The 23,280-nt window shown below is 39.4% G+C and overlaps 1 protein-coding gene across 6 annotated transcripts in view; it reads left to right on the top strand.

The window, feature by feature from the left end:
- PDK3 (pyruvate dehydrogenase kinase 3) overlaps window positions 1–23,280 on the top strand; it is an 88,284-nt gene that overhangs the window by 28,140 nt on the left and 36,864 nt on the right. For all 6 annotated transcript variants that reach the window (XM_087966899.1, XM_087966901.1, XM_087966898.1 and 3 more), the window contains exons 2-4: window positions 4,593–4,734; window positions 6,913–6,984; window positions 12,123–12,307. In XM_087966899.1, the coding sequence (XP_087823025.1) occupies window positions 4,593–4,734; window positions 6,913–6,984; window positions 12,123–12,307 (399 nt within the window). The remainder of the gene's footprint in view (window positions 1–4,592; window positions 4,735–6,912; window positions 6,985–12,122; window positions 12,308–23,280) is intronic.

Here is a 23,280-nt window from a genome sequence, read left to right as displayed (position 1 = left end):
TGGAAAAAATATGGCTCAGAACTCAGTCAATAGGATAGCTTTCGAAAAGTGAAAAAAAATGGGGTCAAATTTGATATGGGAAGAGAAATTGGTAAAAGAAAGCCTAAATTCAAAAATGGCCAAAATTCCAGGAAGTGCATTTGGTGTGTTGCTGCCTCTTCCATTCTCCCTCCCTCCCTTCTCCCTCCTGGGCATTTGATGCAGATTAGAGCATATTCAAGCAGTCCCATCACGCTTCCATTGCACACACATACCCACAAAGAGAAAAGATACAGGAGGGGAGAGCAGAAACATGATTACACATAAGCAATATACATGTACTGACCCTGATTAATATTTGAGAAGGAAATGCACATGCACACATAAAGACAACATGTGACTTTATTATGCAAAAGAAGTGGAGCCATTGTTGGTAAGTAATTAGGAAGAATTCTAGAATTCACGATCTGCATATTTTCCCAATCTTTATACAGCTAATTCCATGGAAGAACCTGACCTGTATTTTAACATCACATTTTAATTTTAACAAAAGTTTTCTAGTTAAAAGAAAAAAACCCTCAATTATGGACAAGCACAAACAATATATTAATATTTTAGGTTCATATTTAAAACAAAACATTGCTAAATTATAGCAAGCCATTATTAGTCATAACTTAAAAGAGCAAGGGAAAATGTATACATAAGAAATAACTAACTGGGTTGTATCCTGCCATTGTGCATTTATCTGTGAACAGATGCTGAACAATATGCTGTTGGACTGATTATAATGGGACTGCCTTAAAAAGTATGACCTTGATTGTGCCAATTGCACTAGACTTAAGGGTTTTTCAAATTGCAAATCTTAGTTATTATATGCATAGCAATGCTTTTAACATTATTTCCTGGGCTGCAAGAACATAAGTTAATCAGTACCTTGTGACTATGACTAATGTATTTGCAATCTTACTTTTCCATAAAATGGAATACTGATAAGCTCTTTAAGGTAAAACATAGGTCTGAGTTCACATGGCCTTTTTCAATATTACTATGGTGGTGTCTGCTATTAAAGAGGTGGGTGAGAGGAATGCAAGTGGATATAGTCTCTATTATGAAATCTAAATGTCTGACTTTATACTGTATAACATGGTTAAATTTCCCTATAGCAGGGGTGTTAAACTCACGTCATGGTGGTGTCACATGACGTATCGGGACTTTTCCCCTTCTCGAAACCAGCCATGGGCGTGGCCAGCGCATGATGCATCCACCCACAGGCTGGGAGTTTGAGAACCCTGCCTTATAGGAACAGTGAATAAATTTTAAGGGATTTTTGATAATTTGAAGATAGCATTACAATCCAATATCCACTTGACTGGGAACAAGCCCTATTAAGTTTACTTCTTAGCTGAGTGCATAAGATTATACTTTAAAGTCATAACAAGGTTAAAGCTAAAGGCTCATTAAAATTCATGAGGATGAGGCACACAGTACAAGCCTAAATTATCATTAATTTCAATGGAAATATTTTAGGAAATTAACTTTCTGAAGTGTCCCTAACATTTTAAGACTGTACTTTTTCCAAACAGCAGATTTTCTTTTATCACACTCTTTTTCAACCCAGAACTATTGGTTTATCTGCAAACATGCAGAAGTACATGGATTTTGTTGCTATATATAAGTATGTGCACGGTCAATAGTCTAATTATTATTGTAGAGAAATTGAAGAATGAATTAACCTATCTAAAACTCTCCACATACAAAATCATCTGCATAAAGACAAAACCAAATATTGTACTATTAAAATCTAATATTTGTTTTGAAAAGTAATTTGAACCACATATTTGTTGTTAATATTAGAGTTATATCCTGAATGTGAATTAACACAGATGAAAGTATATAAACAATATATGATGATGGACCCAGTCTTCATCAGAAGCAAATGGAAGCTAATTACAGATTGCATTATCCTAAATTTATCTAGATTTTGAGAACTTCAGGAGAGGACCTTCTTGTGATCCTATTAGTACATTAAATAGGAAATAGTCTGTTAAAATTCTTGATATACAGGATTAGAAGTTCAGAACTTTGTGGCTGTGCTATTGCACTCAGTTGCTTTAATAATTACATTGAGTGGCATGATGGTTCCTTGGTTAAGATGCTTGGCTCTTCAGTTTAAAACCAGCCCAGGTTTGAGACCTGAGTGTCATGCAATGGGGTGAGCTCCTATTATATGCCCCAGCTCCTGCCAAACTAGCAATTTGAGAGCATGCAAATGTGAATAAATAAATAGATACCATTTCAGTGGGAAGGTTTCTGAGTTCCATATTTTCATGCTGGCTACTTGATGATGTTGTTGAGCTGTGGTGGCACAGTGGTTAGAATGCAGTATTGCAGGCTAATTCTGCCAGCAATTCAGCAGTTCGAATCTCACCGGCTCACGGTTAACTCAGCCTTCCATCCTTCTGTGGTTGGTAAAATGAGGACCCAGACTGTTGGGGACAATATGCTAACTGTACACAGCTTAGAGAGGGCTGTAAAGCAGGGTTCACCAACCTTTTGAACCTCAGGGACCACCAAACTCATACTTTTAAATCCCGAGGACCACTAATATGATTTTTTAAAATATAATAATATATTTAATATAATAATTTTTATATTAAATACAAATTTAATATTAAAAATTATGTGTGTGTATGTATATATGTGTGTGTGTGTGCGCGCGCGCATGTGTATATATATACACACACACACACACTTATAACTGTGGCTGCCTGGAGTTAGGGGAGGGAAGGAGGGCCAGGCTGCTTTCATCCCTCCCCCACCTGCACCTTCCAAAGAGACAGAAGAGCAAGGGGTGGGGTCTGAGCTGAGGGGCCTCGGGGCAACTGCTGCTGGGAGAAGCAGAGGCAGAAAGGGGGCTTTGCTCTCTTTGGGGGGCAGCGTCTGTGGGCTGCCCCTCCAGGGGCTTCTCAGCAGGCAGCTTCCTGCAGAAGGGCTGCCGGCCTTGGTGATTAATTGGGGGGGAGAGGAGGGGGAGAAAGTGGGGGCTCCAGGATGGGGATGCCAGGGCTCTTCCAGGCTCACCTGGAGGCAGGCAAGAAAAGGGGGGAAGTTGACACCTTCACCTCCCAAGAGGAGAGTTGCTTTCCTCCATCAGCCCTCCATCTGCCGCTTCTGCTGTTCCTCACCTCTCCTGACCCGGGAGGGGAGCCTGGCGCTGTTTCCTCCCTACCCAATGGCTGCACCCTCAGTGGGAGAGAAACCCCAGAGCCCGGCAATGGCCGATCTTCTCCTCCCAAGTGCTGCTTCCCTGCCGTCTGCCTTGCAGACCGGGGGATGAGAAAGGTTCCCCCTCCAGCCAAGCTATCAGGCACTCTTTGAGAGAGACAAGAGAATCAGCCAGAGTCACTCTTGTCTCTTGAGAGCCCGGCCGGTTTCTCATGCCGCTTCAGCTACAGAGACAACAGTTTGTAGGGGGCCGATTTAGCATATGCAGAACTAGGGTTGACTCCGGCTGCTTCTCTCTGCTGCACTACAGATGTGGCAGGACACGAGGGGCTGCCTTGGCACCACCAGCTGCCGTAAATATACCGTGGCGAAGGGAGATGCAAATGTGAGTACTGCTTCCAGCCACCACTGCTTCAGCCCGCACCCCTCCCCCCACAACAGCACCATTAGCTCATTCCAGCCACCACGGGCCAGTCCCATATTTCAGAGTGTAGTTATCCCGATGGAGGAACTGCTCTGGGATGACCAAACAGCAGTTCTGTGACTACTACAGCTCTGGAATATGGGACCAACTTTCTCACCAACATTAGCAAGTCACCCCAGGGTGGATTTCCCTCCCCCGCCATTGGTCTTACCTTCCAGTTGCAGCTCACATGACTCTCTACTCAGTCTCAAGGTTTGCTCTCGGCCGAAGGGTGGGAGGCAGCGGGTGGGTGGGCCAGGTGGGCGGAGCAGCCTTGTTTTCCCATATGGCCCAGATTAATTGCTTTCGGGGGCTATTTCGCTGCTATTTCTCTGTGGACCACCAACATTTTGCCACGGACCGCCAGTGGGCTGCGGCCCACTGGTTGGCGACCACTGCTGTAAAGCACTGTGAAGCAGTATATAAGTTTAAGCACTATTGCTATTGTCAGACAACGCAGGTTCCCTTGTCTGAGAATCAGAGCTGAGCACCCTGCTTCTTGAGTTGGTCACGACTGGACAGATGAAACTTTTAAACCTTTAATAGATGCGATATGTGACATATGGTAAGAAATTCTTATAGCTGATGATTTTTTTGTAGTTGATAATTCGGATGGAATTGCAATGCATGTTTATATATTACATATCAGATTTAATGACTGAAGTTCATTATATTTTCCAGGTCTTCATCCTTTACAACATGACATAATTGGTGTCACAAAAGAAGCTGCAATAAAACAGCCATAGCCATGAATGTTAAGCTTGATATAGAATTCTTATAATCAGATTGAAATCATATTTAGTAACCAAGAAGAAAACTTATAATCATAAAGTGCTATCCTGATAAATCATATTTTAATATCTTATTTACATTATCTAAGAATGTTTCAAGAACGTGAAAACATAAAATTATTTTCTTTCCATAGGGCGTGATAATGCATGTGAGAAAACATCATACATGTTCCTGAGAAAAGAGCTTCCTGTGCGACTTGCTAATACAATGAGAGAAGTAAATTTGTTGCCTGAGAACTTGTTGAATAGGCCTTCTGTTAAGCTAGTACAAAGTTGGTAAGTGCTCATTAAAATAATAGCAGTCAAATAAACATGAGTTACACAACAAAAATTAGTTATGGCATACTTTATTTGCTTATGATTAATTCAGTAGCTGTGTTTCTGCTCTGTTCTATACTTGCCTTGAATACACCTTCCCATGTGCATTTTTATTTCTTTTAGGAAAGCTCAATTCACATTTTTCCTGGCCTTGTAGAAACTATTCCCTCTTTTTACTATTCCCCTAATTTTCTGTTTTTTCAAATATGCCGCAACACATTTAAAATAATTTTTTTATATATATGTATCAACATTAACAAAATTATGTAATTTTATAGTATAAGATTATACAATTTTAATTGTGTAATTTTATGATATAAGGCTAAGATTATCCTTTACCACTGAAGATAATTTATATTATCTTAAGTTGACCTTTCTTTAAAATATTTTCCTATATAAGTCCTTGCTTAATGACTGGTAACTTAACAATTGTCCAGCTTAATAGCCTTGGAAAGGATGCTTTAAGGCCTGTAAAACACTTTGACCATCACAAAGCATGTACACACATGTCATGTGAGTGTGATGTGGATGCTTAGCAACCTGTTCTAAGTTATGGGCGTTACCAATGCTCAAATCATGTGATAACACTCATGTTATAGTTCTCTGTTACAGAAGCCTATACAAATAATAATGGAAATATTGGTCTCTCATATTGCAAAATTATGATAGCTATGTTTGTTATCTTGGTTAACTTTTGTGCAAAAAGAAATCACCCCAATTTGGATACTTGTGACATTCTTTATTTGCATTGAAAAATTGTTCTATCGATCAGAGCCTTCCATTTCTCCTACTCCATGTTGACTAATTTTTTCAGCAAAAAGTTGTCCATCCTTAGGGGGTACGTTTACAGCTTCACTAGCTTCTGGGAGAAGCTGATTTCTTTATTTCTTTTTCCAAAATAATTTTTATTAAATCATAGAATCAAAGGGCTGGGAGGGACCTTAGAGGTCTTCTAGTTGAACCCTGACAATTCCAGGAGACAAGCTGTTCCATTGATGATTGTTTTCACTGTCAAGAAATTTCTCGTTAGTTCCAGATTGGATCGATCTCTAATGAGCTTTCACTTACTGCTTCCTGTCCTATCCTCGGGTGTTTTGGAAAATAAGTCAACCCCCTCTTCCCTGTGACAACCCCTCAAGTACTGAAAGACAGCTATTGTGTCATCCCTAGACATACCTAGTTTTCTTAACTCTTCATCATGCAGTTTAGCCTCCAGACCCCTTATCATCTTCATTGATCTTCGCTTCACTCTTTCTAGGATTTCAACATCTTTTTGTATTGTGGCAACCAACTTTTTGCATTTTTGTATTGTAGTAATCAGAACTGAAATATTCCAAGTGTGGCCTTAGTAGTGCAGTATATAGAGCTGTGGTGGCACAGTGGTTAGAATGCAGTACTGTAGACTACTTCTGCTGACTGCCAGTTGTCAGCAGTTTGGTAGTTCAGTTCTCACCAGCTCAAGATTGACTCAGCCTTCCATCCTTCTGAGGTCGGTAAAATGAGAACTTAGATTGTTGGGGGTAATATGCTGACTCTGTAAATGGCTTAGGGCTGTAAAGTACTGTGAAGCGGTATATCTAAGTGCTATTGATATATAGCACTAACTGTCACTTTTTGTGATCTTGAAACTAACCCTCTGTTGATGCAGCCTAACATTGCATTGGCTTTTGACAACTGCATCACACTGCTGGCTAATATTTAAATGGTGGTTGTGGGTTAGTGGCCTGACATGAGGGAGAGGGGCAATGGGCCACATGAGCGGTGGACTGGGGCACATGCATGCACAGCTCAACTTTCACAAGTTGAGCTGTGCGTGTGCACACCTGATAGCTAGTTGTGAATAGGCCACAGCCTGAGGTTTGGGGACTCCTGCACTAGGACACATAAATCCCTCTAACGTTGAACCAGGTACCACCTGTTCTATACCTGTGCATTTGAATTTCCTTTCATAAGTGCAGGACCTTACTATTCCCACCATCGAGAACTGCATCTTGTTGTATAGAATCTAGTGCTCAAATCCGTCAAGACTCTTTTAAATCTTGAGTCTATCTGCTAGAGTGTTAGCAATTTCCCTCCAGGTTGCTGTCCACAAATTTAATATTCAAATATCAAATATGTTATTCTTCTATGTTTCAGGTATATGCAGAGCTTTATTGAGCTTTTAGAATATGAAAATAAAAGTCCTGAAGATCCACACGTTTTAGATAAGTAAGTAAAGTGTTTAAACATGAAATCAGTATGTTGAACTTGGGCTGCGTTTAGTCTTGTTACAGTTCAGAAAGCTTACAATACTTAAGTGAGTACTTTTGAATTTTTTAATTAATTAATTTTTAAATTGTAATATTTTTTTAATTATTGTATTAGAACAACTTATACAATACTGATGTATTTCTAATTACGGGATTGATCTAGTTTAAAATGGAGAAATCAATATTGCAGTTTCAGGTGAAATTACCTCAGAAAGATATAAGAACTAGGTTGGGTTTAATAAATAAAAATTGAACAAATAAATATAGAATATCTTGAAACTATTTGTTTCTCTTCTTGAGCTAAAACTTTCAATTAGTATAACATGAAATAGTTTGAATAAGTTTAATTCAAAAAGCATAGATAGACTAAGCATAAGCACAAACTACCAAATTTCCTTGTGAAAAACATTATCTAGTAAGAGTGAGTTTTCCATGTTTTCTCTTTGAAAGTCATAAAAATCAAGTGATCCAGTTTTATTGCCATGTATCATATTCCTATTGGCAATTCATAGAAGTTTTCTGTATACTTCTATTTTCTTAATTTGAAGCAGCAAAGTAGAAAATTGGACTTCATTTGGCATTGTCAAATTCTCCTAGAATCAGCAGGTTGTAATCTAAGTCTTTAAGCATTAAGTAATTTTCAAGAACATGTGCTTTTCCAATCAGCAAGCCAAATGAATAGTTTAAATACTCCTTGGTCAATATAAAGTTTTGGGATTTAGTATTATTGTTCAGATTTTTCAATTATTATTCTTAGAGTAATAAATCATTTGAAAACTGCATGAAGAATTTTCAACCTTATTTAAGCTGTGCTGATTAGATGAGGAAAAAGGCAAGTAAGGAATCTTAGAAAGTGATACTCTCTTGCAATCAGAAATATATGCTAGAGAAGTACCTGCAAGAAAAAATGATATGGTTTTATTACTGGATAGAAAAGGTTATATTTACATTTCTTCACTCCTCCAGGCAAAAAGAAATTTCTGGAAGGAGAAATGAAACTTAAAGTCAGCTTAAAGTCAATACGTAATAGCGACAAGGGACATCCTTTTCTTGTACCCTTCTTAATATTAACCTTTTCAGTCATACCTCCATTTATTATCACTTTTGCAATTTGTTTGTAACATATTGCCTTAATCATTTTAATAAATCACTCCCCAAAATCCATCTCTTAACTGTGCCAACATAACTGCCAGTTCACATTGTCAAACGCCTTCTGTGCATAATTTGTTTCTTAGGTAAAAAGCCATTTTGATCTGAGTGTATAAACCGATTTAAAAATCCCTGTAGTCTTTCTGCTATAATTGATGCAAATATTTTATAATCCACATTCAATAATGATATCAGTCTATAATTTTTAATCTGTTGCAAGTCTGAGTCTTCTTTTGGTATGAGAGTAATATATGTTTCCATCCAAGCATTAGGTACTTTCACCTCTGACGATAAGTCATTAAATACTTCCAACATCTTTATATAGTTCTGCTGATAGACCATCTGATCCTGGTGTTTTGCCATTCTTTTGTCTTTTAATTGCTTCTGTTAATTCATTGTATATAACATCATTGTTATTCTCTCTCCTAATGTTGCTTTAACTATTTCTCGTACTGTCGGTAATTCCGCTTTTTGTAGGTATTTTGTTTTATTTTATCCTCTGAACTTGATGGTATAGTTTTTCATATTATTTATTATTAGTTGGTGAATTAATTTATTTTCTTTCTCTTTTTTCAATTTGTATGCCAGCCATCTTCCTGGTTTGTTTGCATTTTCAAAAAAGTTTTGCTTAAGGCTTTTAATTTTTTGCGCTAGTTCCTCTTTATACATCAAATTCAGCTTACGTTTTTTTAATTCCATTTGCTTTTTAATGTTCCTTTTTTGTGGGTCTTTCTGTAGTTTAGTCTCTAGTCTCTTACAGTCTTCTAATCTTTTTTTTTTTTTTTGCATTTGTCTCTTCTTTTTATTTCTCTTTCCCACCTATGTTATCGTTAATCCTCTAACATATGCCTTTACGGTATCCCATAAATTTTGTAGTTCTTTTCTGTTCTCTTTAAAGAAAAAATCCAATTCTTTTTCCATAAACTGAATATATTCTTTTTGTTTTAATATTGTTTGATTCATTGTCCATCTCAATTTCTTTTTTTGTTCTTTCCATATAGGTTTAATCAGATTATGCAGGATGTTTTCTGCCCTGTGTCTCTTCCCTGTTGAAGACAGGTGCAGGCTATTGGAGATGAATCTGTGTTGTCTGCCTCTCAAACTGAAGTGCAAATGATTTTTTTTTTTTGAAAATTTTATTGATTTTTAAAAACAAACATAAATAAACAAAACATAAAACATCTTTTTTGAAAGCAGCCTGATCCCGGGTTACATCTCTTCGTGCAGACACAAATTCAAATTCATGCTCATTTTTATATTCCATTCCATATCTTATTACCATTCTACATTTTCTATATAACTTCTCCCCTCTTTCAATTTTCTTAATTTTATTTTATTTATTTCATCTCAATTCAAATCATCATACTTATATTCTTTATCTGTCCTGTTTCAGCTGTCTATTATCTTTTCTCATTAAGCAAAATTTCTCCTGTGATCACTGATTGGAGTATGACGCCTTTATATCTTTCCCCTAAAATTATAACACTTAATATAATACATAACTTCCGTTCGGATTCTTCTTGGTACATTCTAAAACTATACAATGTATTTTAAAAAGAAGAAATTATAAATATATAACATAATTAAAACAACAATCCATACCAATTCGATTCTATAATTAATATTAATATTCATTTAAATCTTGAACATTTTACACATTACTTTTCAAATAAGTATCATATTTCTATAGAAACACTTATAAACTTTCCATAATTACTTCCCTCTCACTTCACTTATATTTTATAAAACGTTGAGTAGTTAAAATGTTCCCATTCCTTCCTAGTTCAAATCTCTCATTTATTTCATTTCGTTTATTTTGTTCACAAAAGTTTCACTAAATTACACTATTTTATTCCACTTTTTAATCATATGTTGTTTCCAATTTTCTAACATTATTTCTATTACAAATATAACAATACAATCTTACGTACCTTTACAGAATTCCTTTTTCAGTTAAATTTTCACCCATTATCTCTGAATAAATCCTGTTTCTTTACATCTTGCTCCAAACCTTTGTAACTTCCCTTCCCTTCCTTTTTCCCTTTCTTCTCTCTCCCCTTTTTACCCCCCTGTCTCTCCACCTCCATTTCCCTCTTCTGTATTCCCCTTTTCTGTTGCTTTCCAACATTATATCCCCTTTTCACATTTCCCCCTTTTTTGGCTGTTTTTTTACGTCTTAAATTCTCCATTCTCTTTCCCCACTTTCCCTTTTCTTCCCCAGATACAATTACTTGTTCATTAAAAATGGCTTCTTCTTTGTCCCAATCTTCTTGTTGCGCAGTGTTTTCTTGTTGTTTCTTGTAGACACCAATCGCCATTTCTACGAATTGAAAAATGGAGCCAAAGGAGCCCTTCCCTTCTTGTTCCTCTTCTTTATATTTTTTAAATTCAATTTTCAGTTCATTCAGTTCATCCAGAGGTGATGCCATTGTAGAGTTTTTTTTAAACAACCACCCAATTGTTTTTAGTCATTCAAATATGATTTCCAAAAGTCCCAAAATCACCAAGCAATCCAAATACACACAAGCTATTTCTTTTAACACTTTCTTCTTTTTTCACTTTCTCTTCTTGGGGTTACTATTTAGTTGCAAAGTTCCAGTTAAAATGTATCCTTTAGAAGTCTTGTTAAGATTTAACTTTAAATTCTTTTGAATTCCAAGCAGTCTCCTCCTTCCAAGTCCTGCCCTTATTCTTTTCCTCTCCCTTCCCATTTAGAGCAAAAAAAGGATTTTTTAGTGTTCAGAAATCTTTATTGTCCCTTTGGCATTTAATTATATTTCCAGTTTAATTATATTTCCAGTTTAATTACCTGTTGGTGCCAAAGCGAATTTTTCCAATTTCTTAATTCAGATCTTCTCGTTATCAGCGTGAGGGAGGAGAGTGAAGAAAAAAAAAACTTTCCCTTTTCACTTTCATTCGCTGCTTCCAACTCTTCTTTGGGAGCGATGTATCTTTTGCAAAATTTAAATTCCAGGGTACCTTGGTTGTTACTTTTTGTCCCGGACAGCCGAAAACTTTCACTTCTTAACTTCCTCCTGCACTTTCTTTTCTGGCTGAGTGCTTCTTTGAGGCGGCCATTTCTGACCGCCACTCTTACCGCCTTTGGGAAAGGGAGTTTAGCCAGCTGAGGAGGAGAGGTGTGGCTCCCCTCAAACCCTGCTGGGTCTCCCCCGTCTTCACCACCTCTATGGGGTGGCTTAGCCCCGAAGCCAGCTGGCTTGGGACGCTCCAGCGGCGAGCCCAGGCAGAAACCGCGCACGATCGTGGATTCCTGCCTGCCGCCGAAGCCCTGCAAACCGGAAGCCCAAGTGCAAATGATTTCTGTAATATGTATTTTTTGGGGGAAATCTGTTCATACCATTTATCCCAAAGTGCATAGCTAAAAGACTGTGGAACTCTAAAAGAGTGCAAATGACCAGCTGTCTGCAAGGAATATAAATCCTTCCATTCCCCATCATACAGTCAGAGCTGAAGAAGCTTCTTGGATGAAGAGCGAACAAAGTCCATTTGCCTCCTGAAAAAAGCACATTTGGGACAGTCATGACCTGGATGACTGAGAATCTCCATAGACTTTTAGCTATGCACTTTGGGGTGAATATCCTTCGAATGGTGTGGGAGTGGTCAGAGCTGAAGAAACTTCTTTCATGAGAAGTGAAATGTCTTCAAAGAAAAAACAAGAAAGTCCCGTTGCCTCCTGAAAAACGCACCTTTGGGACATAAATGATGTATCATTTTTATTTTAGAACTATAGGGCAGCAAGAATATCATTTTTAATTCTACAACTATTGCACAATAGAAGTTTTCATTAACATACTGGACAACTTTGTTCAAACTTTTCTTTCAACAAACTATGGTTCTTAATTGCGAATGAATGTTTTGATGCTATTATCTAAAATTTGAAAATAACAGTAACTGTAATATTTCTGTTTCTATTTTTTTTCTTTGCAGCTTTTTAGATATCTTAATTAAAGTCAGAAATCGACACAATGATGTTGTTCCTACCATGGCTCAAGGAGTTATTGATTACAAGGAAAAGTATGGATTTGATCCTTTTGTGAGCAGTAATATTCAATATTTTTTAGATAGATTCTATACCAATCGCATCTCATTTCGCATGCTCATTAATCAGCACAGTAAGTATCTCTTTATTTAATTGTAAGAAAATAAATTCGTCTTTTACAGCAAAAAGGGTATATGCTGTAGTGAAAACATATTTTTAAAGAGTGTTATTTTTAACATACGTTATTTATATCTTTGTTACTCAAAATTTCATTTCACTGTATATAGTTGCCTTTCCTCCTCTCCTTTCTTCTCATTTGAAATTGGTGAAATAGTTTGGCACTAGAGAGAGAGGGGATAATTGGCTAAAGCAGGGGTTGCCAACCTTTTGGACCTCAGGGACCACCAAACTCATAATTTTAGATCCCAGGGACCACAAACCGGTTCTGTGGGCATGGCCTAATTTGTGGGTGTGGTTTGGTGGTCATGTGACTGGCTGGGCATGGCTTGTATGTAAATATTATAAATATTTATATAAATATTGAATTTTTTATAAAAAAGAGCAACTTTTACCCAAAATCAGGCAAAGCAGGCAAGGCAGATTGAGTTGCTCACAGAATCACAGATTCATTCAGAGATCTATCTATCTGCCATTGGCTAGCTCAGTCTGTCACATAAAGTTTGCTTGCAAGCAAACTAACAAAATTAACTCACAACACACCATGTATGTAAATATTGAATTTTTTATAAAAAAAGCAACTTTTATCCAAAATCAGACAAAGCAGGCAGATTGAGTTGCTCACAGAATCATTCAGTGATCTATCTGCCATCGGCTAGCTCAGTCTCTCAAATTTGCTTGCCATGAGTCTGCACTGAATTTGCTTGCAAGCAAACCTTCAGTCCTAAGGGAGGTTCGGCTGTGCTGAGCCGAAGATCTAAAGACTAGCTAGAAAGCAAGAAATCCAACCATTTCCTGCTTCCTAGCTAATCTAAATCTCCCGGCAGAACAGATGATGATCGGAAAAAGGAAAAATAGCAACTTAGCAGACAAGTTTGCCGGGTAAGGAGTGAGTGGGCGGGGAGGGTTCCTGCGGGCCATGTGGGCTGAGCAGCCGTGTGTTTCTGCACAGCCTGGATTAATTACTTTGTGGGGGTACTCTGGAGGTGAGATTTCTCTGTGGCCCACCAACATTTTCTCATGGCCCACCAGTGGGTCGCCGCCCACCAGTTGGTGACTGCTGGGCTAAAGAATATACAGAGTATAATAAGCAATTGGGCATTTAGACCTGGATCTCCAACATTCTAGTTGAACATGCTACATACTATCCTGCCCTGATTTCGCTTAATACCGGCTAACAAAATAATTAGCAATTGGAATTATTGAATTTGTATCTTTTTCTTAGGCTTACACTGTACTGCACAATTTATCATTAGAGATGAACAAATATGAATGTTTAATGGACAAAAAAACCTTTGGGAGTGGGAGGGGATTTTGGATTTTATTTGGCAGAAAGAGAAAGGCATATCAGTCAAAATTAATAGGAAACATCCCAACAGCTTTTCCAGATATTTTCCCCCTCCAACTTTTCAGGAGAAATGAATCTGGTGAGAAATCTAGAAAATAACCTTGGAAAATACCTGAGCAATAGAAGGTATATAGAAAAACTGTAAAAGGTATATTGATTTCAGGACTTGTTGATAAAAAAAACTCAAAAAAGGTATGTATAATTAATGTCTTTGCTTGTTTGGCAAGGAATAGTTGCTTCAGTTTGTACATTAGGTAGAAAGCACTGTCATATATGGTGTCTCCAAGTCATAGTAATTGCCAAGGCTCAGTGCTCAGGTGGCTTATTTAAAAAAAAAAAATTAAGCAAGGCTCAATTGAATTGCATACTATTTATCAGTTAAGGAAATCTGATTTGCATTATTTGTCACTATGATTGTGCTAATGCTAGTTTTTTCCCACAGTCCAGTTTAAAAACATACCAGTGGAACCATTTTAAAAACTGCAGTAAAAATATTATGATTCATCTAACATGGTGCTATTTCACAGATTTAACTTTGAAATTAGTATTGAAATTATTCACTAATTATCTACTTGGTCAGGTTTGATGATGGCATATTTTAAACCTACTTCAACAGCTATAAATAAGTTAAAAATGTGTTTCTTGCTCAGTTATTTTCAAGATGTCTTTTTCTTTGTATACATGTGTAAAGAATGTGCACTATACATACCATTCCATTGCATAAAGTTTGCAAATTTTATTTAATATAAGTGCAGTATATTTGGATATGCTTCTCAAGAAGCAGCTAATATTTAAATTACCAAGACTGATGAAATAAACTGTAGGATATTACTTACTGTATTTCTGTAGTGCCATTGTCAACTCAAAAGTATTTCTCTGGTCTTTTAGAATTGCCAGCAGAAAGGGTGTGGGGGAAGTAGTGCATTCCTTAGATAATTTCTAGGCGACCAAAACTTGTGGCGTGCAAGATTATTACTGGAGAGCATGATAGATGACTCTTGGCTATGGATGTATTCCATTGGAGAATATACATCCCGGGGGTGAGGGAAAACCAGGGTCAAGGGTGAAATGAATGATGTGTCTCAGAGTCGGCTACACCCAGGTAGCACTGGCATGTTCACTCCTAATAAATCTTTAAACTCTGAGAGATGCGGCTAGAAACTCATAATTTAAATGGGAGTGGATGCCGGAACCCTGATAGCCATATTTCTAAAGGACTCATAGCAGTGCAAAATTAAAATTAAATTAAAAAAATAATCAAAACCAGTGTAATGACATCTAACCACAGATTTAAAATTGATATAAACCATCCCACTAGGTTAAACAGCAAAAGAAACTCCTGAGATATTTCTTTACCAGGAGTATAACTTTACTGAAGATTCCATGTGGTTACAGAAGTAGAAAAGCCAGTTCTAACATTTTCCCATGAAAACAGCATAGATAAACTTTTCCTTTGTAATTGGAACTTTGTTCATTGTCCATCAATCATTTGCATTCACTTTGTTTTGGGAATGATCTGACTGCTTCAGACTGTCCCAGCCAAATGACCTTGTAGTGTTAGGTTTGTCTCAGGCTTTCAGCTCATTTCACCTCATTTTCCTCCCAAACCTCCATTACATTCCAAGGCCTTCCATCCCCCCTCTCATTAACAATTGTCTGGTTGCAAGTGAAGCTGCGTAGCATGTCAACCATTACATGCTATCCCTCCAGAAGGAAGATTAATCCTACAAGGAAACAAACACACGGACATTATTTATTATACCATGATCCCTCTGCACAGGCTTACCTACTGGAGTCGGACTGGTATCTAGTGTGGAAGGGGGCATTTGTCTGATGAGGGGCATGGGCATTTGTTGCTATCACTTATTCTGCCTTCTGCCAAGTGAAACCTCTTCCATAAGACTAGGTACTGCAATTTCCCCTTGTAGCACCAAGAGTCAAGGATCTTCTTGACCTCTAAACAGTTTTCTCCATCTACGCATATGGGGTGGAGGAGAAAGGCAGCTTAACGGCTGGCCTCAGCGGTGAACTGAAGAAGGGCTTAAACCAGCTGTCACCAACCAGTGGGCCGGGGCCACTGGTGAGCCGTGAGAAAATTTTGGTGGGCTGCAGGATACGATACTGAGGCGGGGAGGTGGGGCAATCCTGCAGTCTCCCGTGTCGTGGCTGTTGCCTCCTGCCACAGCGCATTGAGGAGGCTGAACAGCAGCGGGAAGAGCATGGACCTCCTGAGCCGCAGGAAGCAGCTGCCCTCAGGTGAGATGTTGCGAGGGGAGGCTCGACCGCCTCTTCCTCCTCACTAGAAGTGCTCACACACTCAGCGGGAAGGAGGCAGTTTGTCGGGGGCCAGAGGGGCAGTGAGCACTTTACATGTGAGCGCTTCTGGTGAGGAGAAAGAGAAACTCCAGGGAGGCGCAAGAGATTGCGCCTTCTCCTCTCAGGCCAGGAAACACCCGGGAAGAGCTTCGATGCCACGATCTCCAATGCCCCTGCCCTCAGGAGCTTCTCTTCCTCCTTGCCAGAAGTGCTCACACACTCAGAGGGAAGAAGGAGGCTTGTCGGGGACCAGAGGGGTGGTGAGCGCTTTGCGCATGAGTGCTTTTGGCGAGGAGGAAGAGAAGCTTCTGGGACGAGTCTCCTCCTTGCAACATCTTACCTTGAGGGCATCACTGGCAGCTGCTCAGCTTCTTCGATGCGCAGAGGCAGGAGGTAACACCAATTCAGAGGATCCTTTCCCCTCACCCCCACCCCTTCGCAGGCCAGGCCTATGTCATGATCTCCCGCGCGTATGAGTCCATCCGCCACCAGTATCACCCCTGTTGCCCCACCTTCCCGAAAGCCATCTGGTTTTAAGAACATGGTTCATCAGCCCAGGGTGGAGGTTGCCCTCTGTGCTGAACCATGCATGCCTGCGCCTGCGCCCGCCGGGGAAGTGACCCCTCTCGGCTTGGACTCTGGGTTTGTGGCTGGTATATCTTAACTGGGACTGGGATGACTTCACCTCACCCACGGGACCACCGAGTAGCAGCTGCCAGCTCGTTTCTCCACACACCAAGTCTTACCATGGGAAAGAGAGCAGCTGGGGTATCAGTGTAGCCGCTCGGTTAGTTCGTAATCGCCCTTCCTGGAGAAGGAGGTGCTGGAGGAGGAGGAGGTCACAGTAATGGAGAAGCAAGCCAGGTGTTAAAGACCGGAGGGAGAGGTTTCCTCTGACTTGGGGGAGATATGAAATGACAGAAGACCAGATTTGGGGGGGGCTCTGCTTTTCTTGTTACATATATATATCTTTGTTATAATTAAATAAGCATATATAGATATAGATATAGATATGTTTGTTTTCTTAAGTTTTCGCGGGTACTTACATGTATGGTATTCAGCTTTGTTCAGGTATTTTCCCACGTCATTATAGTTGTGCTTTTAAAGTTGTAGCAGCGTTTTGGCAAAATCTCATCTGCAGTCATCAGGCTTCTGTATTGTGTTCGTCTGTGAGTCAGACTTTCACAGACTTGCACACTAGGACACACCATATACCAGAAGAAAACACACACCAACTGCTACCTCAATGCCCAATCCCACCACCTCCCAGCACAGATAAATTCCGTGGCCAAAACACTAATCGCCAGAACCAAACGCCTGGCAGACAAGACACACATAAAGACTGAACTATGCACCCTGACTAAAGTACTGACAGCCAACGGCTTCCACAAAAGCAAAATCACTGGCTTGATCCACAAAAACACACTGAGACATAATGGAGACCTAGAAGATGAACACACCTATGGAACAGCTGTCCTGCCCTACATAAGAGGTACTACAGACAAAATCAGTAAGATACTACACAGGCATCACATCAAGACTGCCTCCAAAACAGACAGAAAAATAGCAGCCATCCCAAGAAACCCCAAAGATAAAATTGACCTGGAAAACCAAGGCATATATGAAGTCCCCTGTGCATCATGCCCTGCCACATACATTGGACAGACCAATAGAAGATACCATACCATATATATATATATTTGTTTCTTAAGTTTTTGCGGGTACTTATATGTATGATATTCAGCTTTGTTCAGGTATTTGCCCACATAATTATAGTTGTGCTTTTAAAGTTGTAGCAACATTTCGGCAGAATCTCATCTGCCATCATCAGGCTTCTGTATTGTGTTCATCTGTGAGTCAGACTTTCATAGCCGTTTCAGTTTTAAATTTGGGGCTAGCCTACTGCTGTGCCATAATGGTTTTTTCTTCATCCTGATTGGTTGGGAGTCTTGGTCTGTGTTTATTGGTCTGGGAGTTTGCTGTGTTCTGCTTGATTGGTGTTTCTAATATCTTCTGTCTGTTTTGTGGCTTTTTTGTTTTGTCTTGAATAGAGCATGAATAGAAGAGATGATTCCACCAGACTGCCAATTATTTGGAAGCCTGCACCCACAAACAAAAAAATCTCCACACCACAAGCCAGGCAAACACCTGGGCACAAACAGACCCCCCCCCCGATACCTCCAGCTCAAACACACCCCAACCAGGCACCCAGACGAAACCTATCTTCCTAATAAATGATAGCTGTCCATTTACTCGGAGCCAAGCCGCACTAAAAGCTTCCAATACAGGAAACACAATGTTGCCAGCCAATCAAGACAACTACAATGACGTGGGAAAATACCCGAACAAAGCTGAAAACATATATATATATATATATGTGTGTGTGTGTATGTATGTATATGGTATTCAGCTTTGTTCGGGTATTTTCCCACGTCATTGTAGTTGTGCTTTTAAAGTTGTAGCAACGTTTCGGCAGAATCTCATCTGCCATCATCAGGCTTCTGTATAGTGTTCATCTGGGATGAAATACCCGAACAAAGCTGAATACCATACATATGTAAGTACCGCAAAACTTAAGAAAATTATATTTATATATATTTATATATATATATATATATATATATATATATATATATATATATATATATATATATATATATATATATATATATTAATCATTTATATTTAAATAAAAAAAAAATTATATTAAATATATTATCTTTTTAAAAAATTCATATTAGTGGTCCCCCGGATTTAAAAGTATGAGTTTGGTGGTCCCTGAGGTCCAAAAGGTTGGCGGCCCCTGGCTTAAATTGCAGTGAAGCACTGGATGAATGTGCCTGAGGGTTTTTGGCAATTCCCATTCCATTGTCACCATATTCACAATCTGCTTCTTGCGGGGCTTCCCCAACTGTAGGAACTTAATGGACAGGTACACCTCATCCCCTATTCTAAATTCATTCTTCTGTCTTCATGACAGACTGCCTTTCTGTACCTCCCTTGCTGTTTTGAATGCTTTGCATCCTCTACGGGCCAGATGGCTTTCCAAATACTTAGCCACTCAGCCAACAAAGTTCATGAAGGTGTCTCTTGAGGGAGCTCTGGCATAGGCACAAATTTTGCTCAGGTTGGCCACTTGAAAGGTGGTAAACTCCGTGCTGCTGTGTACAGAGTTATTGTATGCCACCTTGGTGAAGGATAGAAATTAAGACCAATTGTCTTTTTGGTAGTTTACATAGCATCAAAGGTACTGCTCCAAGACTTAATTTGTATGTTCACAAGCTCCATTTGTTTGAGGATAATGGGTGGAACTAAGATCCTGAAAGGAGCCTAACATGCTCAGGAACTCACACCAAAACTTTGATTAAATTGCACCTCCCAATCTGAAATTATGCATTTTGGAACTCCATTTAGCCGGTACACGAGCTGTACGAAAAGTTTAGCGAGGGACCAAGCAGAAAGGATCCTGGGCACACCACAAAATGCCCTTGCTTGGAGAATAAGTCCATAATGACCCAAATCACAGTTTTCCCAGCACTCTCCAGCAACTCCACAATAAAGTCTATAGATATCTCCCTCCAGGGAGCCATGGGGCTGGCTACAGTCTCAATAGTCCCAGAGGCTTGCCAGGAAGCCTCTTAGCCAAAGCACACATGTTAAGGTATTGAGATTTAAGAGCTGACCAGTTGCTGTAAGGCTGATGCAATGAGGATGAATCAACATTGGTATTGCCTTTTTAAGACTATGTATGCGTCTACATAAGTTTTTTTTCCTTTTTAGAGGTGTCTATAAAGGCTGCCATTAGAGGGTGTGGTTCTCTCTCTTTGTGTCCTGCATTCATTGCAGAGTTCTCTGTGTAGAGTTAAGAGGATTGATTGCTTGTCAGATATTTGCCTACCACATATATTTCTGTATATAACTGTTGTATATAAACCACTGTTAAATGTCTAAGTCTCTGTGTGCTGTGTTTTGCTCCTGGGTTGCCTCACAATAGTAGTCACACTGCAAACGCTCTGACAACAACAACTGGCTAGATAGGCTTCTCTGTCCTTCTTCATCCGCAGCCACCAAAATTGCCTCTTTATGAGGTAAAGGGTTTTCACAAATCCAAAATGCCCTGCCACTTTCACATCATGGTTCTGCTGCAATACTAAGGTCCTCTGGCTTAATGGGATATGTAGTTTGCTCCCCATCCATGTTGGGCTGTTCCTTAAGGACAACTCATCTTTGTGTTGTTGGAACCACCCATCTCTGGCCAAGGCTGCTTTTATGGGTCACGTTAGGTCCTTGGTCAGCTGTGATGACAATGCTTCCTCCTGTCTCGTGAGGGCTGGTGTTGCTACTTGTTTGGAGGGAATGATAGAATTAATGACTTTCTTTCAAGCACTGTTGTAACTGGCATTTGTGAGAGGACGTCTGCAAAAAACTTTCGCTCTCCCAGTAGATAACAGAAAGTGAAGTTGAAGCAATTGAAGTATTGGGCCCATTGGACATGTTTGGGAGATAACTTTCGGGGAGACTTCTGTGCTTCTAAGTTCTTGTAGTCTGCCCACACCTCGAAAGGAAGCTTACTGCCTTCTAAGAATTGCCTCCAGGTTAGGAGATTGATGTATTGGGTCCATTGGATTTGTTTGGGAGATAACTTTCGGGGAGACTTCTGTGCTTCTAAGTTCTTGTAGTCTGCCCACACCTCGAAAGGAAACTTACTGCCTTCTAAGAATTGCCTCCAGGTTAGGAGATTGAAGTATTGGGTCCATTTGACTTGTTTGGGAGATAGTCCCATCTTGGCAAGGGTTGGGGTTCTCTCTCCCTTGCTTGATGGAGGTGAGAACTCTACGACTTGTTGCCCTGCATGAATTTTCTCACTGGTGGAGTCTTTTTCTTTGGTTGGTTTGGAGGTAGTCATGGTGCGAGACACTTAGCAGTTTGGTGACCCTCCTTCCCACAGCAAAACAGCCACCAAGGTTTGGCAAGGTGTCCCTCCTCTGGCTGGAGGAGCACACCCTCTTCCCCTTCTAAAAGATGCTCGCTTCTCTGCAGGGTGGCAGGACCAACTCTCTTGCCCATTGTGCTCATGGAACTCCATGACATTGATTTCTATCTCAGTGGCCACAGATATCACGCTCTCATGTTGTACCTTGGATAGGCAATTCTGATACAGTTCCTTATTCTGTCTTTTTTGGAAATGGTAGACCAGCAAGCGTTCAGGCCCAGTCTCCTAAGTGGCTGGCCAGGCAGTGGCAATCTTGAATATACTCTGTTACTGATTACTTCCCCTGCTTCCATGTGGCAGACCGCAATGACTTTCAACTCGCTCTCACGGGGCTTGCATGAAGGCATTGAGGTTGTCCGGCTCTTGGCATTATCATGTAGCAACACCAGCCATTCTGAAGTGCTCTCTTCCAGGTTGACCATGATGACATGGACCAGGGCTGCATTCTCTTGAGTACATTACTCCATAAGGCTCTATGTGGCACCAGGCTTGAGCCAGGAAATGGGCTAGGTACTTTGGGCACCCATTGAAACAGACCACCGGGGGATGGCGTGGCTGACAGTCCTCCCACACTAGAATGAACTCCTGGGGCGGAATACTGGCTACTACTGTGCTGTGGCTCCAACTGTGGACAGCCACTGGTGCCACCAGTTGTAATGGAGGAAGAGGAGTGGCAAAGTCCATTGTGGCTGCCAACTGTGCTAGGGCCACAGCCACTGGTGCTGCCAGCTGACGAATAAGAGAAGAAAAGGCGCAAGAATTTTATGGTCAGTTGATACAAATAGAGGAAAAAGGGAGCAGCAAAGAAGAGTCAGAAAGCAAGAGTCAGGAGGACTAACAAGAAGACCAACAACAGGGAATACAGGAAATGGATCAAGAAGAGAGAGGCAAAGAAAAGAGAGTATACCCAAGGAGAGAAGGACGAAGAGTAAGACCCTAAAGAGAAGCAAGAACCAACAGAAGATTTAGGTAGACTCAGAATCAACAATGGAAGAAGAGATTAAACTACTCTCAATAAACATCAACTCCCAGATTAAGAGGAAACAAATATTAAGTAAACTAACTAAACAAAACGTCGACATTATATGCCTGCAAGGAGGTACATATCCAAAAACAACACAACAAATACTTAGAATATCCCAAGTTGGGTGTATTATTTACAGCATTGGCAGATCAAAAGAAAAGGGTGGCAGCAATTTATGTAAAAAAAAGGGATAAATGCAAAAAAATATATGCAGATGTACAAGGCAGAATTTTAATGATACAAATTAATTTACATCAAAAACAATTACTATTGGTGGGGATATATGCCCCTAACGATAAACAGAAGTTTTATAAGAGACTATACGATAAAATAATTAGTGTAGGTGTAGAAAATATTTGCTTGATAGGAACTTTAATGCCATTGTTGATGTTAAAAAAGACTATATTAGTATGGAAGAGACTAGTAAGAAAAAAAAGAGAATTCTACCAAAAACTTTTTCCAATTTAACACAAGAGACCAATTTGGAAGACATACGGAGGAAGAGGAATCCAAATGAGAAGAAATTCACATTTTATTCTAGTCCACAAAAATCATGGTCCAGAATTGATATGGTATGGGTCAATGGGGCAATTGAGAAAGACATTAGTGAAGTAGAAATAATGCCCAATATATGGACCGATCATAGCCCGGTTAAAATTACATGGAAAGGACATAATAAAAGGAAAAGGAGATGGATATTAATTCCACAAATAACATAAGAAAAAGAATATATTCAAAGAATTAAAAATGAGTTAGAAATATTATTTAAGGTTAATTTAAAACAACAGTTTACAAAATTTATGGGACACCACAAAAGCCTTCGTGAGAGACATATCAATAGCCTATATAGCTAAGAAAAATAAAGAAAAACGGAAGAAACAGAATGAATTACAAGAAAGGATTAAAAAATTTGAATATGAGCTCCAAAAAGACCCAAAAAATATGGAAGCTAAGAAAGAAATAGGGATGATTAGACATGAATTAAATTTGATAGATATTGAGGAAAATGCACGCAACTTAAAAACTCTTAAACATAATTTCTTTGAATCAGCAAATAAACTGGGAAGGTGGTTGTCTCATAAATTAAAAATAGAGAAAGAGGATTAATTCAGCAACTTAAGGATGAGGAAGGGACAGTGTATTATCAGATGGAGGAGAAAAAGAGAATTGCGCAAAGGTATTTTGGCAAGCTTTATAAGCAAGAAGAAGTTATGGAAGAAAACATTAGATACTACTTGGAGGGAAACG

The sequence above is a fragment of the Notechis scutatus genome, chromosome 5, assembly GCF_049901735.1.
Source record: "Notechis scutatus isolate UNSWTSFEM ecotype Mainland chromosome 5, rNotScu1.2, whole genome shotgun sequence".
In the NCBI taxonomy this organism is placed as follows: Eukaryota; Metazoa; Chordata; class Lepidosauria; order Squamata; family Elapidae; genus Notechis; species Notechis scutatus.
Note: the sequence above shows the minus strand (reverse complement) of the source record. Positions and strands in the feature narration are given on the sequence as shown.